This window comes from Artibeus jamaicensis, unplaced genomic scaffold, assembly GCF_021234435.1.
Source record: "Artibeus jamaicensis isolate MK-2021 breed Jamaican fruit bat unplaced genomic scaffold, CSHL_Jam_final contig_851, whole genome shotgun sequence".
Taxonomy (NCBI): domain Eukaryota; kingdom Metazoa; phylum Chordata; class Mammalia; order Chiroptera; family Phyllostomidae; genus Artibeus; species Artibeus jamaicensis.
The window spans coordinates 13,239,296-13,266,352 of record NW_026521986.1 but is presented as its reverse complement, the minus strand read 5'-3'; the positions used below and the strand labels follow the sequence as shown (position 1 = coordinate 13,266,352).

At 37.0% G+C, this 27,057-nt stretch overlaps 1 protein-coding gene and 1 non-coding gene across 3 annotated transcripts in view; both read right to left on the bottom strand.

Moving 5' to 3' along the window:
• Nucleotides 1–27,057, bottom strand: part of LIN52 (lin-52 DREAM MuvB core complex component) — a 92,970-nt gene that overhangs the window by 62,263 nt on the left and 3,650 nt on the right. Inside the window, exons 2-5 of one of the 2 annotated variants that reach the window (XM_037128054.2) lie at nt 26,246–26,320; nt 24,998–25,035; nt 21,617–21,683; nt 19,588–19,671 (exon numbers count right to left, since the gene is read on the bottom strand). In XM_037128054.2, the coding sequence (XP_036983949.1) occupies nt 19,588–19,671; nt 21,617–21,683; nt 24,998–25,035; nt 26,246–26,320 (264 nt within the window). The remainder of the gene's footprint in view (nt 1–19,587; nt 19,672–21,616; nt 21,684–24,997; nt 25,036–26,245; nt 26,321–27,057) is intronic. The other variant, XM_037128064.2, reaches the window with a different exon arrangement.
• Nucleotides 15,940–16,040, bottom strand: LOC119036591 (small nucleolar RNA SNORA69). The gene has a single exon (XR_005080034.2). It is a non-coding gene; the product is annotated as a small nucleolar RNA SNORA69 (small nucleolar RNA).

Sequence of the window (27,057 nt, the reverse complement as noted above, 5' to 3'; positions counted from 1 at the left end):
CATAAACTCTTTTCCCTTCAACTAGGATCAAAAATGCTTCCCCCGCAGAGTTAGAATACTCCACTCCCCCTGCCCCAAAATAACCATTTTCTGAGAGGAGACAGTCTTAGGAATTAGCAAGCCTTTCAACCTGAGCAATCAGAAAGCTTATTTCTATAACCAGACCTAGCTAGACATCTCATTCTACTTTTAACAAATTGAATAGGCACAGAGGTAAAACTCCTGAACTTAGTCCAAACTTAGTGTGCATACAATTAGAATGTATAAAATAGATAAAAGACAGAATGGAAAAAAAGGATGTCAAGCACTTCAACACGGCATTCATTAAAGAAAACAATTTGTTAATTCATAAAACAAAATAGGGAATTTATAGCATCAAGTTATGAGGATGACTTGAGATTTTATGTGGTTGATTTTTTGGGGTTATGTTGTATGGTTGTTAAATGGGACCTAGTAAGCCATATACTAGAAGTTTTCCCAAACCAGAATAAGGTAACAGTGTAACTTCACAAGCTTACTCCATGGAGAACACTGCTTGGCATGTCGGGAAGTAAATGAGTGAAAAATGTACTGAGAGCACATTCACTTCACACCACTTCTGGCAATCAGGAAAGAGCCATTCATAGATGATGTGGTTGTCATCAAAACTCCAGCTGGCCCCACTCTTGAGGAGGAATGAATGTTCTAAAAGAGAAATCCTGTTTCAATTCTAAGAAAAGGAAAATGGAAAGATGAAAAAAAGACCCAAGTTGATCAACAGTAGCAAAAAGGCCCTGTATAAAATGAAGTTAGAAGGATTTTTCACATCCACCATATCAGTATGTTACGTTTTCACTTACAAACATTATCCATATTCTGTTTTACACTTAGGTATCCAACACAAAGTCATCTGACCTTAAACAAACAAGAGAGGCCACAGTCCGGTATCAATTCCTATCCTACCATTCCCACCTAATCTCCCAGCAAGTTAGTGCAAATCAAAGCAAGCACTTCAGTGCTGCAGGTAGCGAAGTCTGTTCCTTTCCCAAGAGAGGCCTGTAAAACAGGACAGTCACTGACAGCAGTACAATTACTGACACAGATATAGACTTTATGGACATGTTTATCTCTGCTGTAAATCCACACACTCTCTCCACTCCGATTCACGAGTCATAAAGAAATTGCAGATAATGAAAAACTTGGGGAAATTTACAGCATGTCGGAAACCTCAGACAGCCAGAAGAAATTAAAGAGCTGACTAGGGATAAATCACACAGGTACAATTAAAACTTCCCGCATACCTCCTTCATTTCCAAACTGAAGCACAATCCAATGGAGCTGATGAAAAGTTGAGGTCATGACTCCTCTGGCTGTAATCATTTCTTAACTAACTGCATGTGAAAATTAGCCAATTCACAGCCATGTGTAAATTCTGATTTCTTGCTGCTACCTTGATTTCCTTCGCTCTCCACTAGAAGCACCCACAGAGCAATTCTGTCTAAAAACAGGCCAAATTGCAACAAGCAATAAATGGAAAGGTTATGTCCGTCTCCTACTGCCATCTCTGTAGGTGCAGGACATCTTTACCGTCACCACTGTGGACAGAGCATTAAAATGAGAAAGTGGAGCTACAATAGATGAATAAAATTGGAGGTTTCTTCTTCCTCAGTAAATAACAGTTCTGAAGGTTTCATTTGATCTCTTTTCAACATTCCAACAGAGATTTTAAAGGACTGTTATGTTTGATACTAGAATAAGAATTATTTCTGGTAATACTTGTTTTTTGATAGTAGACTGAGTTCATTAATGGTCCACACTCTTCTGAACCATCTCTGCGTGAGCTTAAAAATGGTGTGGCTTCAGCAATCCTGCTCTCAACTACCCGACTTTGTTTTTCACATTCATTTAGCCACAAAGGCTACTACATAAGGGAAGGGAAAAATTTAAATGAAAAATGAAAATCAAAACCCCAGACTTTCCTAGAATTTATAAGTGCTTATTAATGTGCAACTCTTGTTCTAATGCAGCAAATAAAAAAAAATACCAAGATAAACAATAATGTACATTTCTTAAAGACGATGTTAATAGATCACCACCATTGAAGACTAGAGTAATATAAGTTAACTGTTGGACCCTCTATTTCAGGGGTGTCAAACTCATTTTTACCAGGGGCCACATCATCCTTGTAGTTGCCTTCAAAGGGCCAGATGTAATTTCAATTCCTTAAGGAGTAGTTACATTTATACAGTCCTAAAATTATTTCGGCTCTTTGAAGGCAACCATGACGCTGATGTGGCCCCCGGTGAAAATGAGTTTAACCCAGCTGCAGTCTATTCTATAAGATTATAAAGTCCCCTGTAAAAGAAAAAAGGAAGAATCTATCACCTACTGTACTCTCCCCCCACTCCCCCCGCCCAATTCTTTAGATGAAATTAACAGATTTAAAAAACATCAACCCAAACACAAGATCTCTCTGGAAAGCAGTATCACAGAACAGAAATTTTACTAACTAACTTCTACATAACTAAACCAAACCAAGAGTGTAGACAGAGCCATACACAGGTCAATACTAATCTTTGTGCGTCTCTATAGAATGACATTTCAACCAAATTAGCTCTCATATGATTTTGAAATTCTGAGTCTGTCAAGAAACAAAGGTTAATAGAATTTTTTTAGCAATATGTAGGATGCAATTGACATGGTTTCGATTTTGTCCCTACTTGACTCCTTGATGATTTAAGGTCCATTTTACACTTCAGAGAACTCAAATGTCATTTTCATTTTATATATTAAGATTTTATTCTCCATGGAGTAAAAATGGTTTTAAGAAAATACTGAGAGTTTCAACCCAGACATCACTACCACAGAAAAAGGAGTTCATATCTAGCTCACGGATTTCAATTCTATTCACCCCCATACACATGAGACACTGTCTCTGATCTGCTTTTGCTTCTAATAAAAGTTCCTAAAGTTCTTAAGTGTCAGATTGGTGTCCAGTATCAAACATGAGCTGTTAAAGAGAGGCAGAGTTTTATTAACCAGTTCCCAAAAGAAAAAAAATCATATTTTACCAAGTAAGTATTTGAGTGAAACCAAGTAACATATCTACTGTTACTATTCTCAGAAGCAATAATACCCCTGGATTAAGAATTAGAAAACTTGGATTCTAGTCCCAGCTTTCCAAGTAATGAGCTGTGTGACTTTGGCAAGTTACTGAAGCTCTGTGAATCTTAGTTACCTCATCTATTCATATGAACATCATTGAACAGTACTGAGAATTAAACAGGAAACCACATGTAAGAAACACGGCAGGCTAAAAAATGTTACTTATCCTTCCCTCTTCATAAAGCACGATCCAGATTCCTGGTTCTGTGACTAATGAGCTGTGTAGCTGCCCTGAGGCCTTAGACCTTTGTGTCTGTATTTGTAACACCAGAGGTCTAGGACTCGATTTCTAAAAACTGGCTTTGTATATTGGAAAAGTTCTATTTCTTGATCTGTTCTTGGTCAAGGCTTCATGGCAATATTGATTTAATGAAAATTCATTAAGAGGTACACTGTAATGTGTATTTTATGTATATTATACTTAAGTTTTTTAAGTATAATATACTTAAAGTTTATATACTTATACTTATAGTTTTGTTATTAAATAACAAAAATGATAGAACAATGGAATATTTTTATATCACCTGAAATCTCATTTGTGTTCTTTTCACTTTGTATTCTATATCCAGAACTTCAACCTATTAAATTCAATTATTCTCTCAAAGAAGTTCTTCACTATTAACCAGTCAATTTTTAAATGTAGACTTCCTACATTTAAATGTAAAAGTCCTTCCTTTAAAAAAAATCATATTTTCTAATGTTTCTCCAATCTTTTTCAGTTATGCCAAATGTTAGTAGCTTTTGCCAAGTTTTTAGTTTAAACTTAAAGGTTAGATATACTTCTCTTCTACATATCAAAAGTCATTTTTCTAGAGTTCCTATAGCAAAGTGCTTTGTCATCATCTATAAATTCCATGTGATATCACCACCCTCCCTGATCATATTTCTAACACAAACCAGTGGAAAAAACTAAAAAAAAAAAAAAACAAAAAAAACAAAAAAAACTAAAAAAAAAAAAGAGCTGACATTACACTTAAAAACGTTTTTGATTTTGTTGAAATCTCTGGAGTATCAAAAACTAAACTAATAAATGAACAAAAAGTCAGAAAATGCCAATTACTTTTTCTAGGGGCAAAACCGTCATTCTTTTATACCCAATGTCTGGAAAGAAACTCAACTCATATGCATACCTATTGCAATTATTTGGTTCTCCTCTTTGTCATATGAAAACTATATTCTAAGCCAAAGGGGAAAAAATTATTAGGTCCATTTTACTTATCAACCGAACAGCTGTGGTTTCATTTAAGAGTGACAGAATCAGCCCTGGCTGATGTGCTCAGTGGATTGAGCGCAGGCCTACCAACCAAAGGGTCATGGGTTCAATTCCCAGTCAGCACACATGCCTGGGTTGCAGGCCAGGTCCCCAGTAGGGAGTGTGCAAGAGGCAACCAAACACTGGTGTTTCTCTACCTCGCTTCCCTTCTCTCTAAAAATAAATAAATAAAATATTTAAAAAAATAAAAAGACTGACAGAATCAGGGTGCCCAAACTTTTGGCATCTCTGGGCCACACTGGAAGATGAGCTGTCTTGGGCAACACATTAAATACACACACACTAATGAAAACTGATGAGCAAAAAAAAGGTTTTAAGTAAATTCACAATTTTGTGTTGGGCCTCATTCATAGCCATCCTAGGCCAAGTGTGGCCTGTGGGCTGCATGTTGAACACCCCTGTATAGTTCTTTGCTCCCACTGAGTAGTTAATACTGATTTCAGTTCTCCGACTATAGAAGAAAGGCTGAAAACATAAAACTTGAACATCCTGGCCAGTGTTTGGTGATGAAAAGATGCCTCTTGCACCAACTAGATCCTCTGAGGTTCTTGACCCAAAAGCTTCCTCCCAAAAGGAGGAAACTCCTTTTGTTTCCCAATTTCTACTTCTAGAAAAACATGCTAGAGATGGAAAACAAGTGTTATTAACTTTTACATTGCTACTCATTACCTGCTTAAAATGATCCATTGTTATTATTGGATATAGTCATTTTTATTTAAAAACCAGTCCATAGGAGAATTTAAAATTTTAACTGCCCAGGGAAGTAGAAAGTAGATCTTCTAAAGAAACTAATTTTATTTTTAGAATGGCATATGATTTTTCCTTAGTTTTAGTTTAGTTTTGTTTTTTACTCAACAGAATAGAATGTGTCCGTTGCTGACAGTTGGAAAATTCAGAATTTTTTTTATTTTAATAATTTTATTTAGTTATTTTTCAAGTACAGTTTTCTGTCTATTTCTCCCATCCCAGGCACCCCCCCCACCCTGTGCTCCCCACCTCCCTCCCACTTCCACCCCCCTTAGTTCTCGTCCCTGTGTCCTTCCTATTTGCTGCTCCAAATCCCTCCCCTTTTTCCCCCTTAAATTCCCTTCCCTCTCCCCTCTGGTCACTGTCCCCTTGTTCTCTATTTCAGTGTCCTTTGTTTTTATTCTGCTTGCTTGTTTGTTTTGTTTAGCTTCCTGTTAAAGGTGAGATCATATGGTATTTGTCTTTCAACACCTGGCCTATTTCACTCAGCATAATGCTTTCCAGTTCCATCCATGTTGTTGCAAAGGGTAGTAGCTCCTTCTTTCTCTCTGCTGCATAGAATTCCATTGTGTATATGTACCACAATTTTTTGATCTATTCATTTACTGATGGGCACCTAGGTTGCTTCCAACTCTTGGCTATTGTAAATCGTGCTGCTATGAACATTGTGGTGCACAGGTTCTTTGAAATTGATGTTTTAGGATTCTTAGGATATAATCCTAGCAGTGGGAAAATTCAGAAATTTTTAAAGGAAAAAATCCCTCAAGATAGCCATTGAAACATATTGGTGTATTTCCTTTCAGTCATTTGTTTAAGCCATGATCTCAAAACAAAAGAAATTGCTGATTTTGTGTTCTGAATTTTTTCACTTGCAATTATCCTTTCATATAATGAGCATTTTTCTGTCATTAAATGCTCTTTAATGCTATAACATGACTTTTTATTTGTGGCTGCCTCTCATTCGCCCCCTATTGGGGGCCTGGCCTGCAACCCAGGCACGTGCGCTGACTGGGAATCAAAAGGCCGATCCTTTGGTTCACAGGCCTATGCTCAATCCACTGAGCCACACCAGCCAGGGCTATAACATGGTTTTTAATGGCTACATTGTCTTCTACTATATGGGTGTACCATAATTCACTTGGTTATTCCCCTAATGTTGAACTTTATTTCATTATGTACATCTTCTTACCTATCATATATTTTGTAGAGTTATGCAGAATGTTACTTTGAAACCAACTTCATCTAAATTAATTTATGCTCTGCCCACTTTCTTCTATCCTTGCCCACCCTCCACAAAAAAAATTCAGAAGGGAATAAAATACTGCAAGCATTTAATGATAAAATCCTCTTTGTGTGTAAAGCCATTTCAGAGGCAATGTTAGGTTTATGAAATAACTTGATTAATGGATAAAAAATATGAGTGCTTATAGGCTTTGAAGGTAATTTGAGGCTTTGTGTATCTTAATTTGTCAACCATGGGAAAATGAAAAATAATGGCATGTTTTATTTCCCATTATCATAATATATTTTTAAAAATAAAATACTTAAGGCTAAATTGATAATTTCTAATTATAAGAAATAACCTCGATCTCTTCCAAGTGGTAGTAATACAATATAAAATCTAGGAGTTTTTAAATAGGATGCCATGCTAATGACTATGGCGAGATGGTATAGTAATGCAGAAAACAAAAATAAGTTTCATTTAACATTTGAGAAATGCAAATTACAACACTAGAGGTTGATTTTTTAATTATTTATTATTTTAGAGAGAGGGAAAGGGAGAAAGAGAGAAACATCAATGTGAGAGAGAAACACAGACTGGTTGTCTCTCCCACATGCCCCAACCAGGGCTGAACTCTCAACCCGGGCTACCACATATCAAACCTGCAACCTTTCAGTTTATGGGCCAATGCTCAACCCACTGAGCCATATGGACTTTTATCAAGTTTCCTCGCTTTACTTTTCAGGTTAAAATAATTAAAATTCACACTTTCTTGAATTTCCAGTCCTTGTCAATAGACATCATCAAGAAACATGAGAACAACTTTCATTTTCACAAGAGAAGAAATGAACATTAAAACAAAAATAGTGTTTTATGGACAATGGTATACTTATTACAGGGGGGCAGAGATGGGTATGAGGGGACTAAATGGTAATTTAAAAATACAATAAAAATTATTAAATGAGAAGATACTAATATTCTGCATATCCAGTTGGCAGTGACTTCTAAAAAAGACAATACTTGGCGTTAGCAAGGCTGCAGGGGTAGGCAGTGCCCTCATGGAAGACAGTTTGGCAGTGTATTTCATCCTCCATTAGAGAGCCCACAAGTCTCCAACTACATGAAAAATGCAGTCTTCACTCCTAGGAGGAGTTTACCCTGGTGCTCATGTAACCCAAATAGAACTGTTAATTAATAGATGCATCAACATCAAATATTTTAGGCCAATTACTGTCACTTCAAATTTAAACTTCTGAAACTTTTTCCCTGTTAATAAAGATTTGGTTGGCTACTATATATAAAGGCCATAACAATTTCCTGAATAGCTACAGATAGGTAACTGAATGAAAAAGTACTATTATATAAGAAGACTATATACCAAAGTAATTTATTTAATTTAGAGGCTTAATAATCTGCCAAAGAGTATAGGGACTCTCTAAACCCACTTGGGAAGTCACGGATATTTTGTTTCACAAATTCATTTCTCTAAGAAAAAAATAACTATCTAAAACATTTCCTGTTGCCCAGATGATGTGACTAAACTTAATAAGAGCATTGCTCTAATTCCACTGACAGCACCACCTATACCAAAGGCTTTTACTTATTACTACAAAAATTAAGGTGCCTGCCTACTAAGGGACATGTAAAAAGAATTAGGTGAGGGGACTTCCACCAAGATGGACGTGTAGGTGGAAGCACTGTGCCTTCTCGCACAACCAAGTTTAAAAACAACAGTTTTAGCAACAAAAATGCAGTCAAACCACAGAAAATTGAACTATACAGAAGTCTGACAACAACGAACCCTTCAGCCAAACCGGTAAGAGGGGCAGAGCCAGCAGCAGAGTGGGGTCGGGCAGGAAAGATCCACTGGACTGACCGGGTGCGAGACCCAGGAGCCGGCAGCCGTGGGCGGATCCCAGGTGTGGAGAAGCGGGCGGACCCACCGAGGGCTGACAGTGGTCACACATTTGTGCGCCGGTAAACCGGTGGAGGAGCAAGCGGTGAGACAGACCGTGCAGGCCCCAGTGGCAGGAAGTGGCAGAGGGGACTGCTATTGTCCTCTGACCCTGCCCCCACATACAGCATCACAAACCAGCGACCTGGGTGGCACCGCCCTGGTGAACTAAGGCTCCGCTCCTCATATGTAACACGCACAAACAGAGCAAAACATGGCTCAAGAACAACTCAGAGCCCCAGAGCTGATAAATCTAAGCGATGAAGAAATAGCCAAAGTTTCAGATGCACAGTTCAAAACACTGGTGATCAGGATACTCACAGAACTGGTTGATTTTAGTCACAAATTAGAGGAACATATGAAGGCTAAACTAATTGAAATGAATGGAAATGCACAGGAAACCAATAGTAATGAAAAGGAAACTGGGACTCAAATCAAAGGAGTGGACCAGAAGGAGGAAAAAATGACCAAACAGAAAAGGATGGAGAAACAAAAATTCAAAAAAATGAGGAGAGGCTTAGGAACCTCCAGGACATCTTTAAATGTTCCAACATCTGAATTATAGGGGTACCAGAAAGGGAAGAGGAACAGCCACGAGTGGAAACCCTATTTGAACAAATAATAAAGGAGAACTTCCCCAATCTGGCAAAGGAAATAGACTTCCAGGAAATCCAGGAAGTTCAGAGAGTCCCAAAGAAGTGGGACCCAAGAAGGAACACACCAAGGCACATCATAATTACACTACCCAAGATTAAAATGAAGGAGAGAATCCTAGAAGCAGCAAGAGATAGTGATGAAATCCAAAGACCGACATCCAAGATTGCTCTATCCAGCAAACCTTTCATTTAGAATGGAAGGACAGATAAACTGCTTCTCAGATAAGGTCGAATTCAAGGAGTTCATCATCACCAAGCCCTTACTATATGAAATGTTAAAGGGACTTATCTAAGAAAAAGAAGATAAAAAAGATGAACAGTGAAAGGACAGTAAACTCACAGTTATTACGAACCACACCTAAAAGAAAAGCAAACTAAGAGGACAGCTAGATGAGGAGCAGAACCATAGAAATGAAGATCACATGGAGGGTTAGCAACAGGGGAGTGGGAGAGGAGAAGCGGGGAGAAGGTACAGAAAATAAGTAGCATGGATGGTAGGTAGAAAATAGATGGGGGGGAGGGCAAGAATAGTATGGGAAATATAGAGTCTAAAGAAATTGAGACACGTGGTCATAAACTAAAGGAGGGGGAATGGTGGGGGAGAGGGGTGCAGGGTGGAGGGGAATGAAGGGGGGAATGGGACAACTGTAATGGCATAATCAATAAAATATATTTTAAGAAAAAGAATTAGGTGATTTTTTTCTTAGAAAAAAAAAAAAGATTTTATTTATTTATTTTTAGAGAGAGGGGAAGAAAGGAACAAAGAGAGGGAGAAAACCAGCAATCAGTTGCCTCTCATGAGCTCCCAACCTGCAACCTGGTCCGCAACCTCTAGGCATGTGCTCTGACCAGGACTCAAACTGGCAACCCTTTGGGTTTGCAGGCTGGCAGTCAATCTACTGAGCCGCACCATCCATGACAGGTGACTTTTTTAAGCAAATTTCTCTTTTCCTCCCAACTTCCCTGTCATTAACCAGGCTCAAAAAATTATGGTAAACTCTTCATTTCAACTACTCCTTAAAATCTATCCAGGCAGTTACCTACCTACTCCTGAAACTGAGAGACCTGAGACATCTGCTGTTGGTGAATTCTTTGTATTCTCACTGCCACCAGTCAAACCCTCCATTCTCCTTGCTGGAACTCCCACAATAGCTTCCAGCTTCCTGTCTCTATTATTCTATTCCATTACATGCACTACTGTCTTCTAAAGGCACGCAACTTCCCTACTCAGAAATTTTCAGTGGATGAATTTTAATGACACAGAAAAAATGCTTATGGTAGAATGAATGAAAAAGTATGTACAGGCTAAAACTACATACACAGATTTTAGTTTCATTTATGTTAAAAGGCATGTCTGTGTAGCCCTGGCTGGTGTGGCTCAGTGGATTGAGCATTGGCCTGGGAACCAACAGGTCACTGGTTCGATTCCCAGTCAGGGCACATGCCTGGGATGCGGGTCAGGTCCTCGGTAGGGGGCACACGAGAGGCAACAACCACACATTGATGTTTCTCTCCCTTTCTTTCTCTTTCTCTTCTTCTCTCTTTCCTTCCCTTCCCCTCTGTCTAAAAATAAATAAAATCTTTTTAAAAAAAGAGATGTCTGTTTAAATGCATGGGCACACAGGAATTTTGGCACACGTCCATACATAAAAGGAAAAGGGAGGGCCAGCGAATACATCACATGTCAGTAGCGGTTATCTCTTATTGGTAATGCTAGGTTATTTTTACTTTTTTCTTCATCTTTACAATAAACAGATTTGTGGTCCAGTCTCTTTTAGTAAACTATCTCGTGAAACATCTATAGTGAACATATAATTAATATTATAGTCATTAAGACATTCAAAAGACATTTCACATGCTCCCTATAACCTATGAGTCTAACTCGTCACCCCCTACAGTTCAAGGCCCTCCTCGATCTGGCACTTATCTCCCTCCTAGTTTTAGTTCTAATGACCCCTAATATAACCTGGGCTCCTTACGGACTGTTCCTTGAACATAGCGGTTCTTTCAAACTTGGCTGTTTTTTCCCCATTCCTCTTGGAATATGGTCCCTTCTCATTTCCAAGTGTCCAGATCCTATGTGTTCTTGAACGTATATTTCTAACAATCCAGAAATAGCAATACTACCACGCCCCTTTTCCTTGTCCATAGCAGACAACACTGACTGCTGAATCTTGACTCCTCAAAATCCTTCTCAATTAAACAGACCTAGGCAATCCTTACTTATCAGTCCATGCTGACATATAAGATGAACTTATCTGGCACTCCTACAGCAATCTAATGTAAGTGCCCTCTTCTCCCCTATTCCCAGTTCCTTGTACTCTTGGGGAGCTTATCTCTTCTACCTTCTATGAAGAATCATTTACTTAATTGTCTTACCTCCCTTTCCTACTAGATTTTAATTTATACAAGGGTAGTGATCCTGTTTTATTTATCTTCATAGGCCCTACAGAGCCTTGCAGGAAATAAATAGGCAGAGTCACTGAAATGAACGCTTCATACCTTTGCTATTATTTCAGCACTCAAAATGGCTACACACCTGAAAACTTCATTTTTGAACAATTAAATTCTTCTCGAAGGACTTAAAGTTTATTTTATCAATTTTAGCTACCATTCCTGCTTTAATGTACTGAGACATTGTCTAATATCACACAATACCAACAGAGTCAATGAACAGAACAAGATAAAATGAGAACACTGAATCCATTTTGAGGGTCTTACAGAAGATAATGAATTAAACTATCACATTTTGAGAATTTTCACATACCAATCTCTTTAATCAAAAGCAAAACGTTATTTCTGACAACAGAGAAATGAAAGGACTCCGAGCATCAAAAATATACACTGCTGGTGTAAATGGGATTGTTTTCTTATTCTCCCTTTCTGATAGTTCATTATTAGCGTGTAAAAATGCAACTGCCCTGATCAGTGTGGCTCAGGTGGGCCCAGCTGGTTGAGTGTTGTCCTACAAAGCAAAAAGTCACCAGTTCGATTCCCAGTCAGGGCACATGCCTGGGCTGTGGGTTCGGTCCCCAAATGGGATGTGAAGAGGAGGCGATCAATCAATGTTTCTCTCCCTCTTTCTCCCTCTCTCTAAAAATAAGTAAATAAATTCCTTTAAAAATACAACTGATTTCTGGATATTTATTTTGTATCCTGTTACTTTACTGAATTCGTTTATCAGTTCTAGTAGTTTTTCTGTGGAATCTTTAGGGTTCTCTATGTATTGTATCATGTCGTCTGCACATAATGACAATTTTACTTCGTCCTTTCTTACTGAATGCCTTTTATTTCTTCTTCTTGTCTGATTACTGTGGCTAGGACCTCCAGTACTATGCTGAATAAGAATGGTGAAAGTGGATACCTTCGTCTTATTCCTGATCTAAAGGAAATGCTTGTAATTTCTGCCCATTGAGTTTGATGTCAGCTGCGGATGTGTCATATGTGGCCTTTATTACATTGAGGTATGTTCCCTCTGTTGCCAGTCTGCTGAGAGTTTTTACCATAAAAGTGCTGGATTTTATAAAATGCTTTCTCTGAATCCATTGACATAATCGTGTGGTTCTTATCCGTCCTTTTACTTATGTAGTATATCACATTTACTGATGCGTGGATACTGCACCAACTCTGCATCCCTGGAATAAATCCCACTTGATCATGACATAGGATTTTTTTAACATGTTGCCAGATCTGGTTTGCTAATATTTTGTTGAGCATTTTAGCATCTATGTTCATCAGGAATGTTGGCCTATTTACAACTGCGCAAAAAATGAAATAAAATACCTAAGAATAAATATAATCAAGGATGTATAAGACCTCTACTTAGAAAATTATAAGACTCTAGGAAAGAAAATAAAGAACATACAAATAAATAGAAGCACATATTATGTTCATGGATAGGGAGAATTAACCATAGGAAGGCCCTAGCCAGGTAGCTCAGTTGATTAGTATGCTATCCCAATATGCCAAGGCTTCAGGTGCGATCCATAGTCAGGGTACATACAAGAAGCAACAAGTAGTAGTAGTTTTTTCACTTAAAAAAAACCTTAAAAATTTTTTTTTAATTTTTAAAAGATGCCCATACTACCCAAAGCAATCTATAGACTCAAAGCAATTCCTATCAAGCCACCAATGGCATATTTCACAGAACTAGAACAAATCATCCAAAAATTTATATGGAACCACAAAAAACTCTGAATAGCCAACTCCATTCTGAGAAAGAAGAGCAAAGTTGGAAGAAGCACATTACATGATACCAAACTATACTACAAGGCCACAGTAATAAAAAATAACATGATACCTGCATAAAAACAGACATACAGGTGGATGGAACAGAACAGAGAGCCAAGACCTTTATGATCAATTAATAATTGACAAAGGTGGCAAAAACAGTCCAGTCAATAACTGGTATGGGAAAAACTGGACAGATATGTGCAAAAAAATAAAAAAATAAAACCAGACCACCTTCGTACATCATACACAAGAACAAATTCAAAATGGACTAAACACTTAAATGCTAGACTTACAACCATAAAAATCCTAGAAGAAAATACAGGCAGTGAAATCTCAAACACTGCTCATAACAGTATTTTCTCTGCTGTATCACCTCGGTCAAGGGAAACAAAAGAAAAAGAAACAAATGTGACTACATCAAATTAAGAAGTTTTTGCACAGCAAAGGAAACCATCAACAAAATGAAAAGACAATGTGCTGAGTGGAGGAACGTATTCACCAATGGCATATCTGATAAGGGGTTATCCAAAATTTATAGAGCACTTATATAACTCAACTAAAAAAACAAGCAACCCAATTAAGAGATGGGAATAGGAAGAGGACCTGAATAAACACTTCTCCAGAAAGGACATACAGAGGGCTAATATACGTATGAAATGATGCTCAATGTCACTAAATACAAAGAGAAATACAAATTAAAACCATAATGGGTTATCACTTCATATTGGTCAGAATGGCTATCAAGAAGAAAAGGGAACATTTGTGTGCTGTGGGTGGAAATGCAGATTGGTGGAAGCAGTATGAAATTACCTTAAAAAATTAAAAAAGGAACTGCCTATGATTCGGCGATTCTACTTCTAGGAATATATCTGAAGAAACCTAAAACACTAATTAGAAAGGATATATGCCCCCTATGTTCACAGTAGTACGATTTGTAACAGCCAAGATTCAGAGGCAGCCCAAGTACCCATTGTACAGGAGTGAATACAAAAGCTGTAGTATATTTACACAATGGAATAAGAAGCTGTGAAAAAAGAAGGAAAGTTTACCTTCTGCAACAGCATGTACGGCCCTGGTGAGTATTAAGTGGAGTAAGCCGGTCAGAGAAAGACAAATACCATATGATTTCCCTTATGTGTGTAATCTAATGGAAAAAAAAAATAGAAACAGACTCACAGATACAGAAAACAGATGGACAGTTGTTGCAGGGGGGTGCTATTGGGGGACTCAGTGTTAAAGGTAAAGGGCTTAGGCAAAAAACCCACCACTATCACCAACCAAAACCAAACCCCCTCACAGACATAGACAACTGGAGGGAAAGGAGGTGGGGGAGGTAAAAGAAGGTAAAGGGGGGAGCAAAATGGTGACAGACGATGACTTGACTTTTTCTGGTGAACACATAATAATAATACAATATACTGATAATGTATTATAGAATCGTACACCTTAAACCTGTATAATCTTATTAATCTATCTCACCCCAATAAATAAATTCAATAAAAAACAAACAAACAAAATACAGATTACTCAAGAAATTGTTTGGAAAAAAGATGGAGAGATGAAAATAAAAACAAAATGCTAAAAATCAAACAAGGCATCAATAAAGTTAGACAGTCATAAGAATTTTGTATCTAAATCAGAAATGCAGTTCTAGGTCCTGGTGGGTGAGGGGAGGGAGAGTTTAAAAAAAGGAGAAAAAGAAGCAGTTCAACAGACAGTGGTAGAGGAAAACTAGTAGTACAGTAAGACTCATGCTGCCATCTAGAGGTTCAGGGCTAGATGATTTTTCTCTTCAACCAGTCAAATTAGACAGAGGTAGGACTGAACAGACCTTATTATAAAGTAAGCCAGACAAGTAACTCTGATGTCGAGCCACAGTGAAGAATATTCAGGGTATAAGAGTGCAAGTTATTCTCTCCCTGCGCTCCTTCATAGATTAAAATAAAAAAATTTTAAAAGTGAATGTCCTTTAGAATTTTACCCATACTACTAAATATAAACAGCCACTTTTTCAAAAATTACATGCCTAGAGGGTAGAGAAGGCTACTATAACACAGGCTAGCTCGAAGCATAAGTTTTTCTTTGGTGTTACCACCAAAGAAAGTTGTATCAATTAGTTTCCAGTACACTCAACTTCATCAATTAGATTACTGGGATGAAATATCGAGTTTAAATGGGGAAGTCTCAATCTGTTTAATATTTTATAGTATATGGTAAAGTGTAATCAAGGACAAATGCATCAAATTCAATACCTCTTCATGATAAAAAAAACACCCAACAAAGAATAAAAGATAACTTCCTTAACCTGACAAAGAGCATCTACAAAAGACCCGCAGCTAACATCATAATGCTTTCTCCCCAAGATTAGGAAGAAGACAAGTATGTGCACTCTCACCACTTCTATTTAACACTGTACTAGACTTCCTAGCCAGGGCAATTAGACAGGAAAAAGAAATAAAATATCCATATTGGAAATGAAGAAGTAAAACTATCTCTATTTGCAGATGACCTAATTTAGTGTACTGAAAAACTTAAGTGATCTACTGAAACACAATTAGAACTAAAAATGAGTTAAGTTGCAGGATATAAAATACATATATAAAAATTAATTGTATTTCTCTATGGCAGCAATGAGCAAACAGAAAATGAAATTAAGAAAATAATTTCACTTATAATACATGAAAAAAATGACTAATTTTTAAAAATTCATAATTGTTCATGTCAGTCTGTCATGATTTTAGCCTCATAAAGGCAAAATAAAAAATGATAACATAAGATTTTATTTCAGCAGGACTTATGTAAGTACACTTTAATAAATGAAGTATGAAACTTACACTTTGCAAACTAAAAATAGTGTCGAAAGAAATTAAAAAATATGTAAGTAAAGAGAAAGACATACACATTCATGACTGATCTTAACATTTAGATGGCAATACTCCCATCTAAAACATCTTTAGTAGGTTACCTGAATGACTACTAAAAAGGTCTGTAGCCTTAAGTGACAGGGGAATAATTTTTTTAAAGGTAAAAACTGCAAAGAATCAGTAGTATTCATTAAGATTCATAACAGTTCAATGGGCCTTAGAATAAAGCAAGCTATGTACTGTGCAACTTACATAACTAAGTCCGGATCATGCCCAGGTCATAATAGTAATGAGTAGGGTTTGGGTGTAAGATAAAACCAAACCAGTATCAACAAGCTTCATACTATCTTTACTATGTGTGGCTGATCATCCTCTGTCAAAAGAGGAAAAATTCCAGATATTACAAGACCTTCAAATATTACTTTTCATCATTAAATCATGAGCTGTCCAGAAACAGCTCATGAAAAATTTCCAGAATTTGGTAACTTTTCAGTTTCAAGTCAATGAATTTCATTAGAAAAATTCTGTCATTTCATTGGAAGGCATCTGTAGTTCATTATTCATTCAATCAGAAAATACATACTGTACATTTTACTATATACCAAGTTATATATGGATTACAAAGCCCCAAAATATGATCCTTAACTTATCATCAATCCAAAAGACAAGACATGTACCAAAAATCTCCCCAAATGCCAAATGGGAAAAGTGCCATACAAAATAAACTAGAGTAATTTGGGACACTGAAGAAGAGTTCACTTTTCACATCAAGTTTGAAAAGGAAAGGCTGACGAAGGAGGCAAATACTGGGCACAGTAACGAAGGATGAATAAAAGTTCTGCTATTAGAAACAGGCCCAGGGGGGACTCTGAGAAAAAGGAATAGCATGAAGAAAATTAAGATGGTAAAGTGCTCTGGGAAGAGTGAATATGTCAAACAGGAATGGTGCACAGTGTTTAGGTGAAGTAGGAAAGAAGGCCAGTGATAGGCTAGAGCCAGAGAGTAAAGGATTTTGAATGCCATGCAAAGGAATCTGAATTTATCATATGGGTAATGAAGCACTACTAATGACTTACAAGCAAAGGTCAGCAGAAGAAATGATACTTTAGAAAAATTACTCCAGTAGTGGCAAACAAGAGACTGGGATAAGGTAGTGAGAAGGGACTCCAGCAGTTCCAGTACAACAGGAAGGACGATGAGCTCAGATGGAAGCAAAAGAAATGGAATCCTTTATATAAGGTAGTTTACAATTTCTTGTATTTCTACATATTTCATGGGAGTTTCATATAAATTAACTGCCCAAATCAAGCCAAGAGGCCCCAGGCATAAAAAGCTATAAAAGCCTATGCAAAAATTACTGCATTCACAAATCTGCACACCAGAAGGGTTATCTAAGACATAATCATGTACCAAATCACGGGCAGAGGTTGTCTTTTTAAAGACACAATCAAGTTACTATCAGCCTCATACTAACGTTTTCACAATGCTCTGGGAAGTGACAAACAGTCATGTTTTGAGGACAAATATTTTTCGCATTTTTTTGCTTTCCATTATCTTTGTCAGTGCAGATATTTGCATGAAAACAGGATCACCGGTCCTTGGGGATTCATCAGTTCCTATTGCTTATTTTTCATCCATGTCATCCTCTCAATTAATGCAGGAAAGAGGATTGAGACATCGAATACCAGCTTAGGGTACCAAGTAAATGTCATCTTGTTTTTATGCAAATACACTATACACAATAAAACAAAGAGAGACTGTATCCAAGGAGTCTGATACGTATTAATGTAATTCTTTCCAATTCCAAACTTAAAAACTATTTTCTTTGTCAGCTAATTCCTTATGATCAAGGAAAATGAAATCAGTTGCAAAGCACTGCCACAGAAGTTTAAATAAGGCTGAATTTTGAACTGGAAAATAATTTTGAAAAATCTTAGCTGTGCTCATGGGACTTTTCTGGCAGAAATCAGCATTTCTGTTGTAGAATTTTGTTTTAGTGTTTCAGATGGCTCATTAGGTGACATCAAATCATCCCAATTTCAAAGCCTTAAGTTTTAGAAATACATCAAACAATAATGGTTTTAACTGTGCAGATTAAAAACTAAAACTAAAAGAATCCATAATAAGTTTCTGAGTCAGTGGAAAGCCATTATAATAGACTTTACTGATGCTTAAGTAACTGACACATTCTAAAAACTGATAAAAAGAAATAATCATTTATTTAGTCAATGTAATAACAGTTGATAAGATAAAAACCATCACTGAAAAATTCTAGCTAATCAAAAGGGATGACATAATTAGAATATTACTATTTTGCAACCTATAATAAAATAGTGGACCTAGGCAGTTATCAAGGCTGATAAAATTCCAGGTTTAAGACTGATGGAGAATTTTACAATAAACGCTATATATAAAGCTAGCAATAACTTTATCAACTATTTAATCTTAACATCACAGAGAGAGACAGACATAATATACCTTCTGATGAAAGTACACAACACCTTTTCTAACTACCAGGAAGTAAAAAGGCATAGATGAACACACTAAGCACTACCACACGGATGTAAGCAACAAAATCTAGAATACGGAAACTTTCACAGAACAAATAACTAGGTTTAATAAATGACAAGGGAAAATAAAAGGGAGGCAGAACTATGACAGACTAAAAGAGACTTATCAACAAAATATGATATATGAATAGTATTCAAATCCTGACTCAAATTAATTGTACAAAAATGATTATGAGTCAACCAGGGAAATCAGAATCCTGATCAGCTATTTGATGACACTGAGAAAGTTTGTTAAAATTTTTTAGGCATAACGATGGATTGTAGTTATATTTTGAAAAAAGAGAAGAGAAGAGAATAGAAGGAAGGAAGAGTCCTTGTCTTTTCAACCATATATGAAGTTATTTGACCGTAAGGTAATATGATGCCTGAAATTTGCTTTAAAATAATCACGGGAGGTTGGGAGGTTGGTGTAAGTCAACAGATTGGCCACGTTGACAACAACAACAACAACAACAACTACTACTACTACTACTACTACTACAGCCAGGTTGTAGTACAGAAGGTCATTATTTTAGTCTCTCTGTCCAGGGGGAGGTTAGAATAGTATACTACTACTACTACTACTAGAGCCAGGTTGTAGTACATAAGGTCATTATTTTAGTCTCTCTGTCCAGGGGGAGGTTAGAATAGTATAGGAAATGGAGAAGCCAAAGAACTTATATGTATGACCCATGGACATGAACTAAAGGGGTGGGGTGGAATGCTGGTGGGAAGGGCATGCAGGAGAATAAAGGGAAGAAAAAAATGGAACAACTGTAATAGCACCATCAATAAAATGTATTTTAAAAAACAAAATACAAAAAATAAATTACAATGGCTTCCTACCTTCATAAAACATAATAAAGATACCTTCTGTATTGCAGCTAGAACTCACCATGAAATACACAATAGACAACCCTGATTAAATGTGACCTGGGTACTCACACTCATCCAGCCCCAGCTGATAGGCCAGGTTCTGTAGGCCTCGTACCTTCTCCATCAAATTAGCTGTCGTGAGGCTCCCCAGTTCTGAAACAGAGTAATTTATTTCAATACCATTTCTTCCCACTGTTCTCTAGTAACAACTCATTCGAGTTGGGAATCCTTGTTTTGAAAAGTTTTTAAGCTTAATTTCTATCAAATAAGCAGAAAATAAAGCTATTTCTTTTCTCATCTAACCTTTCCCCCTACACACACATACACACATGTACCGCAGTGAATTTTTCCCACTACTGCAAAATGCCTCAGATGAGCTGACCCACTATGAGAAGAGAGTAGGCATAAACACAACAGTAAATTATGTGCTTATCCTAAGGATCTTCTTATAACATTCCTTCTGCCTATCATGCAAAATGAATATACCATTAAAATTCGAAACCTTGGGACCTGACGTAGCACTGAGAAAGCCCACAGACAAGACCCGTCTTACAAAACGGACACTGTCTCCACTGTCTTTGATTAAGTCTGCATTATTGCAATGAACAATAAAACAGTAACAAAACATGTGTGGCTCCCCATTTCCCTAAGTTGAGAAAACAAAAATGAATATTAATCCAAACTTTCCCTTCAAATCAAATACCTATAAAAGACGGTGTACTTGAAATAAAAACTTACTTTCCCAGATTTTCATTTAAATACCACAGCATGAAATTCCTTTTAGGTTTAAGACATGGGTCAACATACATGGAAGATAATGCTATCATCCCTTATTAAAAATGTAAAGTTTCCTTAGGAAATGCACACTGATAGCAAAGTTTATAAACGTCTGTTTGGGACATTAGAACAATGAACTCAACATGCCCTTAAGACTTATTATTTCCATGGCTGGAGGAGGGAAATCTGCAATTAAGCATTTTGTGGAGTACAATGAATTACCCTTGAAATCAAATAAAGCTGTTATTTTCTCTCACTCATCATGCCATACTCATCGTCAATGTCTGGCACAAACAGCAGACTTTCTTGACCTGTTCAGTTGCTTAAATAGCATAAGAGTCCAAGATTTTTAATCTTCATTTCAGTCTATTACTTCACAATCATCATGAATCTTATCACCAGAGGATGATTAAAAATAAATAAATAAAGTAGGGCAAAAATCAAGGAAAATTAATGTTTTTTAATTTAAATTTCCACTTGTGATTTAGTTCCGAGTCATTTATCAAATGACAACATTCACTACTTTAGTACGCTTTATGGGAGAAATTGATTGGATAGATTGTCAGTACTGAAATAAAAGACAGGTCTTAACCTAGTAAGGGATTGTCAATTAACAGTACTGACAACAATACATGGCAGTAAATCCTAAATAAGGCACTTGTTTATTGTGGAAAGAGACTAAACTTAAAATTAAAAAAATAAGAGTTTAAATTTTTTCACTCTATCCAATTTTGGTTAAGTTATTAACCTTTGAATTGTAGATATCACCATACCTAACTCACAGAACCTTTGTGAGAATTAAATGAGAATATTTATGTGAGTTTTTTGTTAACTGCAAGCTTTATACAAAACAAAGGTAGCCCTGGCTGGTGTAGCTCAGTGGATTGAGTGCGGGCCTGTGAACCAAAGGATTGTGGTTCAATTCTCAGTCAGGGCACATGCCTGGGTTGCAGGCCAGTTCCCGGCAGGGGACACACAAGAGGCAACCATACACTGATATTTCTCTCCCTTTCTCCTTCCCTTCCCCTCTAAAGATAAATAAATAAAAAACAAACAAACAAACAAAAGAGACCTAAAGGTAATAGCAGAGGAATTTAGTAGCAGAAGAAATCATTACAAGCAGGTCCTAAATTAGAAGGATTTCTACACATGGGAAAGTAAAGAAAGAAATCTAGACATGAAGAACTATTAACAAGAATAGTTAAGAAGGCAGTTTGAAGCTAAGAACACTTTTAAGGGAAAGTTGAAAGAACAACTAGGAAGGTGGTTTGTGGGGCAGCATAAATATCAGGTAAAAGTAAGAGGCCCTCGGCATAGCTACCTTTCAACATGTCGATGTCATCACGTTCTATTTCAGCCATCCATTTGGGTGGTGAACTAGTAATAGGCTGCCAAAAAATAAGAATATATCCATTCAGATACATACAAAGTGAGAAGAGACCCTACTCTTCCTTCTTACAAGTAGCTTGCCACACAGCATTCAGGTTGTTTGAAAATAGTGCCAAACTATAACTTCTAAAACTCAGATTTCTCCAGGTTCAGATATAGCCTATAAACAGTCACCTTACAAAATAATACTGCTCATCCTTAGAGCTGGTCTCAGAGAAATGGTTGTGGAAGGATTAGGTCTGACTACTGTTATTGTTTTAAGCATAATGGGTTAGCATGGCAATAAAAAAAAAATGACTTGTTGCAGGTTCTCTCTAGAGTACGCCCCCTACTTTTCTTCCATCTCAGGTGTACATTTTTACTTTTCTCTCCTAAACTCAAAGGGCCCCCCACGAGACTTGCAACCAGGGGAGCAGTGGGCAGCAGCAGCCCATCCCAGCTAACCTGTGACTCTTCAGTGTGCTAAATGCAGCCCCACCCTGGGTCACTTCTGTCACTATGACTTTTACTTCTCAGTGAAATCACACAGCCCAGCATGGTTCACTTCTTTCCTACAGTGACTCTAGGGAGTCAAAGCAGAGCCCGCCTAGACTCTCTCCTGTTGCTTCCTCTACCCTAAGCCCTTCTTTCGTTTCACTGTCCCCAGCTTTAATAAACATACTCTCAAAATAACAAGAAATAAATAAAAAGAAACTACTTGAAATTCAGTTCTGGTGAAAGCTTCCAACTGAAATGTTTGAAACAATACCCGGTAGATAGCACTGTCTAGCAGAGGCAAAGATATAACGAAGAACTGAGAATGAGAAAATCCTCAATTTGTAAGATCACTGTAATGATCAACGCTTAAAGTTTCATTTTATGATAGATGTTTTAGAAAACTTTAGAATTTTAAGTTATCTTCTCATTTCAGAAAGTGAACTTACAAAATTTCAAAGAGCCCATTCTTAGAATAGCTTTGGGCGAGTTTTCAATCCTAGTTGCAAGCAAGAATCATCTAGGATATAACAAACAAATGAAACAAACAAACAAAAATGACCTGGCCATGGCCCAGGCGCTCTGATTTAAAATATCAGGAGCGGGGGCAGGGTGCAGTGGAGAGAACAGAGCAAGAAACATTGCACGTGTATTGCTAAAGCTCCACAACTGCACGCTGCCAATTCTGTTGTGCAGGCAGGGGCACAGCTGGGAAACACGACTTCAGCTTTGAGCCCTTGTTCTTTTAAAAAATTTACCAACACTATGTGACGAGCAAAGCACTTTACATGCATTGTCATTTAATCAACCCTATGAAGCAGATATTATTATTCTCATTTTACAAATGAAAAAACTAATGTACAGGAAGATTATAAATCTCTTGCCTCAGATCACACGGCTAGTGAGCCAGAACTCAAAATCCATGTAGTATGAGTTCAGAATCACCACTCTATACTACCTCCTCCAGAAGGTTCTAGGTCAAATTCACCATTTCAGGAAATACATTATAGCAGGGGACCTGGGATGACCCTGAACCCCTAGAAATAAAACTCAATATGTTTGTGCATACTTCTAGAGAAAGATGTAGATCACCAAATTTTCAAAAAATAACATACTCTAACAAAAGTTATTTTAAAACTACTTATTTATGACCAAAATACTTAGTTGTTACCATATACAATTAACTAAACTAGATAGTCAGTATGAATGTAAAAAAAATTAAATCAGTCCTGACTGGTGTAGCTCAACAGGTTGAGCATTTTCCCACAACTGAAAAGTTGCTGGTTCGATTCCTGGTCAGGACACATGCCTGGGTTGTGGGCCAGATCCTGGTTGGGGGCATGCAAGGGGCAATTGACCTGTTTTTCTCCACGTTTCTCTCCCTCCCCTTCTCCCTCCCTTCCCCTCTCTCTAAAAAAAATAAATAAAATCTTAAAAAAAAAAATGAAATCAGGTACTTTCTGCTCTATGAACGAGACAGAAGCTGATTTAATACTAATAGCTACTGACTAGTAGCAATTATGTTTCTTATGTCCCAGGTACTCTGCACAGTGTTTAACATGCATTATGGCACTAAGAATCCTATGAGGTAGTTTCAGACGAGAAAATTAAGGCTCAAAAATATCAGAAAAGTTGCTGAGATGACAAATAATTAAGAAGCAGATTCAGGATTCAAATCCAAGTGTGTCTGACTCCAAAGCCCTACACTATTCTAAACTCCACATGCTAATGAAGCACTGCTAATGCTAATGAGGCCTGCTTACACACAACCCTAGCTCTTGAAAAAAATGAAAAGAGGCTACAAAGTCAAACTCCCTCTGAACAAATACTTTCATGGACCTGAAAGTCACAGGCCCAAAGGGGCCTTAATATTTAACTCAGTACTTTTAACTCTAATAACGAGTACAGAATGCTAAACATATAGCACGGTACTGTGAGCTTTACATTATGAATCGCTCATGTTATGGTTTAACAGAAAGAGCATGGGCTTTGCAATCAGACAGGCCTGTGTTCAAATCCTGTGTTCAGATCCTGGCCTGCTACTAGGACTTGGGCAAATAACTTTTCTTCCAAGTGTTTCTGCCATCAGTGCTTTTAATATCGGGCCAAAATGCTTCCAAGTGTGGTGGTAAGAGTATGGACGCTAGTAACCAGACTAACGGGTTCCCAGTCTGATTGTGCCACATATGGCCCGTAACCCTGGGTAACCTTCTTACTCTGTGCCTATATCCTTGTCTGTAAAATGCCTCATACGGTGTTGTGAAGACAAAATAATATATTTAAAGTGCTGAGAACAGTGCCTGGCACATGGTAAACACCATGTAAATAGTATTACAATCATATTCTCCTGGTTGTGGGAATATATAAGCTACACACAGCACCTAGCAGTGCCCGGTCCTCTAGAAAGAGAAAAGTTATGGTTCTAATGGATGTCTTCCTTCAGTTTTTGAAGAGCCACTGAGAAACTTCAAAAATCCTCTAAGGAAGTGTAAGTTAAGGTTATAACGCCTCACACAGACTAAAGAGAACAGCTGCAGATCGGAGTTTGGGCAAATACAATGCTGGTGTTATATTAAATATGTCAGCTGCCTTACTGTGAGAGCATTCAAGCTAAGAAAAGAGGCTAATAGACAAAGGTCAAAATGCTAAAATAGGGCACTTGGACAGGGGAAAACATTACCATCAATTAACATGATAATAACATAAACTGATTTCCAGGCTGTAGTTACAAAGTGATTTAAAGACTATAACATTATTCTTGAAAACAAAGAAATAATGAGCCTTTACCAAGGAGCAAAACATTGAATAAACTTTACTAGGTAAGTAAAATACTACTTACACTTTTGAAAGAGGCTGCAAATTCAGCAACACCTGGTACTAAAAAGAAAAATAATATATTATTTATTCAATAAACATTTTAGAGTCCCAGACAAAGAAGATTCAAATAAGAAGAAGCAAACAGCCTCCTCTTTAAGGAGCTTACTGTCTGGGAGAGAAGGTGAGAATAAACCAGTAACTACAGTACTATTTAAGTGCTCCAAGATGGAAGGACCCCCGCCTACTACTGCCACCACCAAAAAAAAAAAAAAAAAAAGGAAAAAAAAAAGAAGGAAATCTAAATCAGACTGAGGGGACAGGAAAAGCTTCTCAGAGAAAATAATGCCTCAGTGAAACTTTGCAGGATCAGGAATTAGCTGAATGGGGGAGTGGCAAGATACAATGTCTCTTACCAAATAAAAGTTTCAATCTCCATTTTAGGTACGCTGTTCTGCCAATCCAATTGTTTATTTAAATATCTCACAGGAAGAACCACATAAAAAAACATAAAAATAAAAAACAAGTATTTAAAACTAAAATGATGTTTAATCTCACTTAGGGACACACAAACTAAACATAATAAAGATCAGTAACAGGCGATGTCAGGTAGTACATGAGTAAATGAGCAACTCTCATACACAGCTGTTCTCTTCCATGTGCCCAGAGAGATTTGTGCGAGAGTAGTCGTTATTAAATTATTTGTAGTATCAAAAACTGGATATAACTTAGATTCCAAAATAGGGTCTGAATACATAAACTATAGTATATTTATACAATGAAATACTTTAAAACAATAGAGTATATCTACATCTAGTGTAACATGGAAGGATCTATTAATAAATTACTTCTACCAAGCAGAATAAGTTAAGCTGCAGACCATGTACATATGACCCCAAAAACGAAAAACCAAAAAATCGCTCTATATAATTTAAAAAATATATTTATTTGCTTAACTATGTAAGTATAAAAAAGGTGAAAAGGATGTGACTGAAGGAGATGAGGAAATACATTAATATCTCTGTATTACAGATTTTTTTAAATAATTATTTTTTAAAGGCTTTCTGTCATCTTCTGAGTTGCATTGTGTCCTGAAAAAATTAAACCACCAAATAACTATTCTTAATATTAGACCACAGAATTCAGAGTCTTCCCTTTGAAGTAAAATTACAATTTTAACCATTACACTTAAATGATATCTCTTCAAAAATCTCCCTCAGTGTAGCACTGGTTCTCCTGCATTAATTCTGATATAAAGAAACCAAAAACTTACATTGTTCTGGCCAAAGGTCTGGTGAGGCACGGTCCAGTTTTTCAAAACTTAACAAAGATGCTTCCAGATCTGTCCCTAGAACAAAATATCCAGATGAGCCCAGATGACACAAAACATGTTAGTTTATATAACATCTCAGTCTCAAAGAACATAACATACTGGAACAGTCATTCATCTAGAAGTCTACAGATCTGGTCTGTATAACTACAGATAAGTGTTATACAAATGAATCATTCTCTCTCATCAAACTTCACTTTTCCTAACCTATCCATGAGGTTAGGTAACAATTACCAACAAACCCACCTGCACCTTCACTCGTCCTCGTGGACTTTCCTCCAGTTACAATCAATTCAGTGTCCCTGCTCTCAAAAAAAAAAAACCCCACAAACTCCTCTGCTAGGATTCTGAATTCCACCTTCTCTTGTTCTATCAAAGGCATCATAAATAATATAGTATCTTTCTTGCACAATCAGTTTCTACTGTCTCAAACTAAACAGCAAGCAAGCCTGCTCTAGAATTTTCCTTCTTTGAAAAAACTTTCTTGACTCCATTACCTCCTCACTCCTCCTTCACCCCCAAATTCTTGAGTTGTCTTATCTATAATGCTGTCTCTACTTCCTCGCCTCACATTCTCACTTTAAAACCCATGACAATCAGGCTTCTATTCCTGTATACACAGAAATTGCTGTTGTCAAGGTTGTCTATGACCTATGCTGCTAAACCCAGTGGTCACTTCTCTGTTCTCTTTTATGTGATCTCTCTGCAGCATTCTTGCACTGCCCACTCTCGAAACACTCCACTTCCAGCTTCTG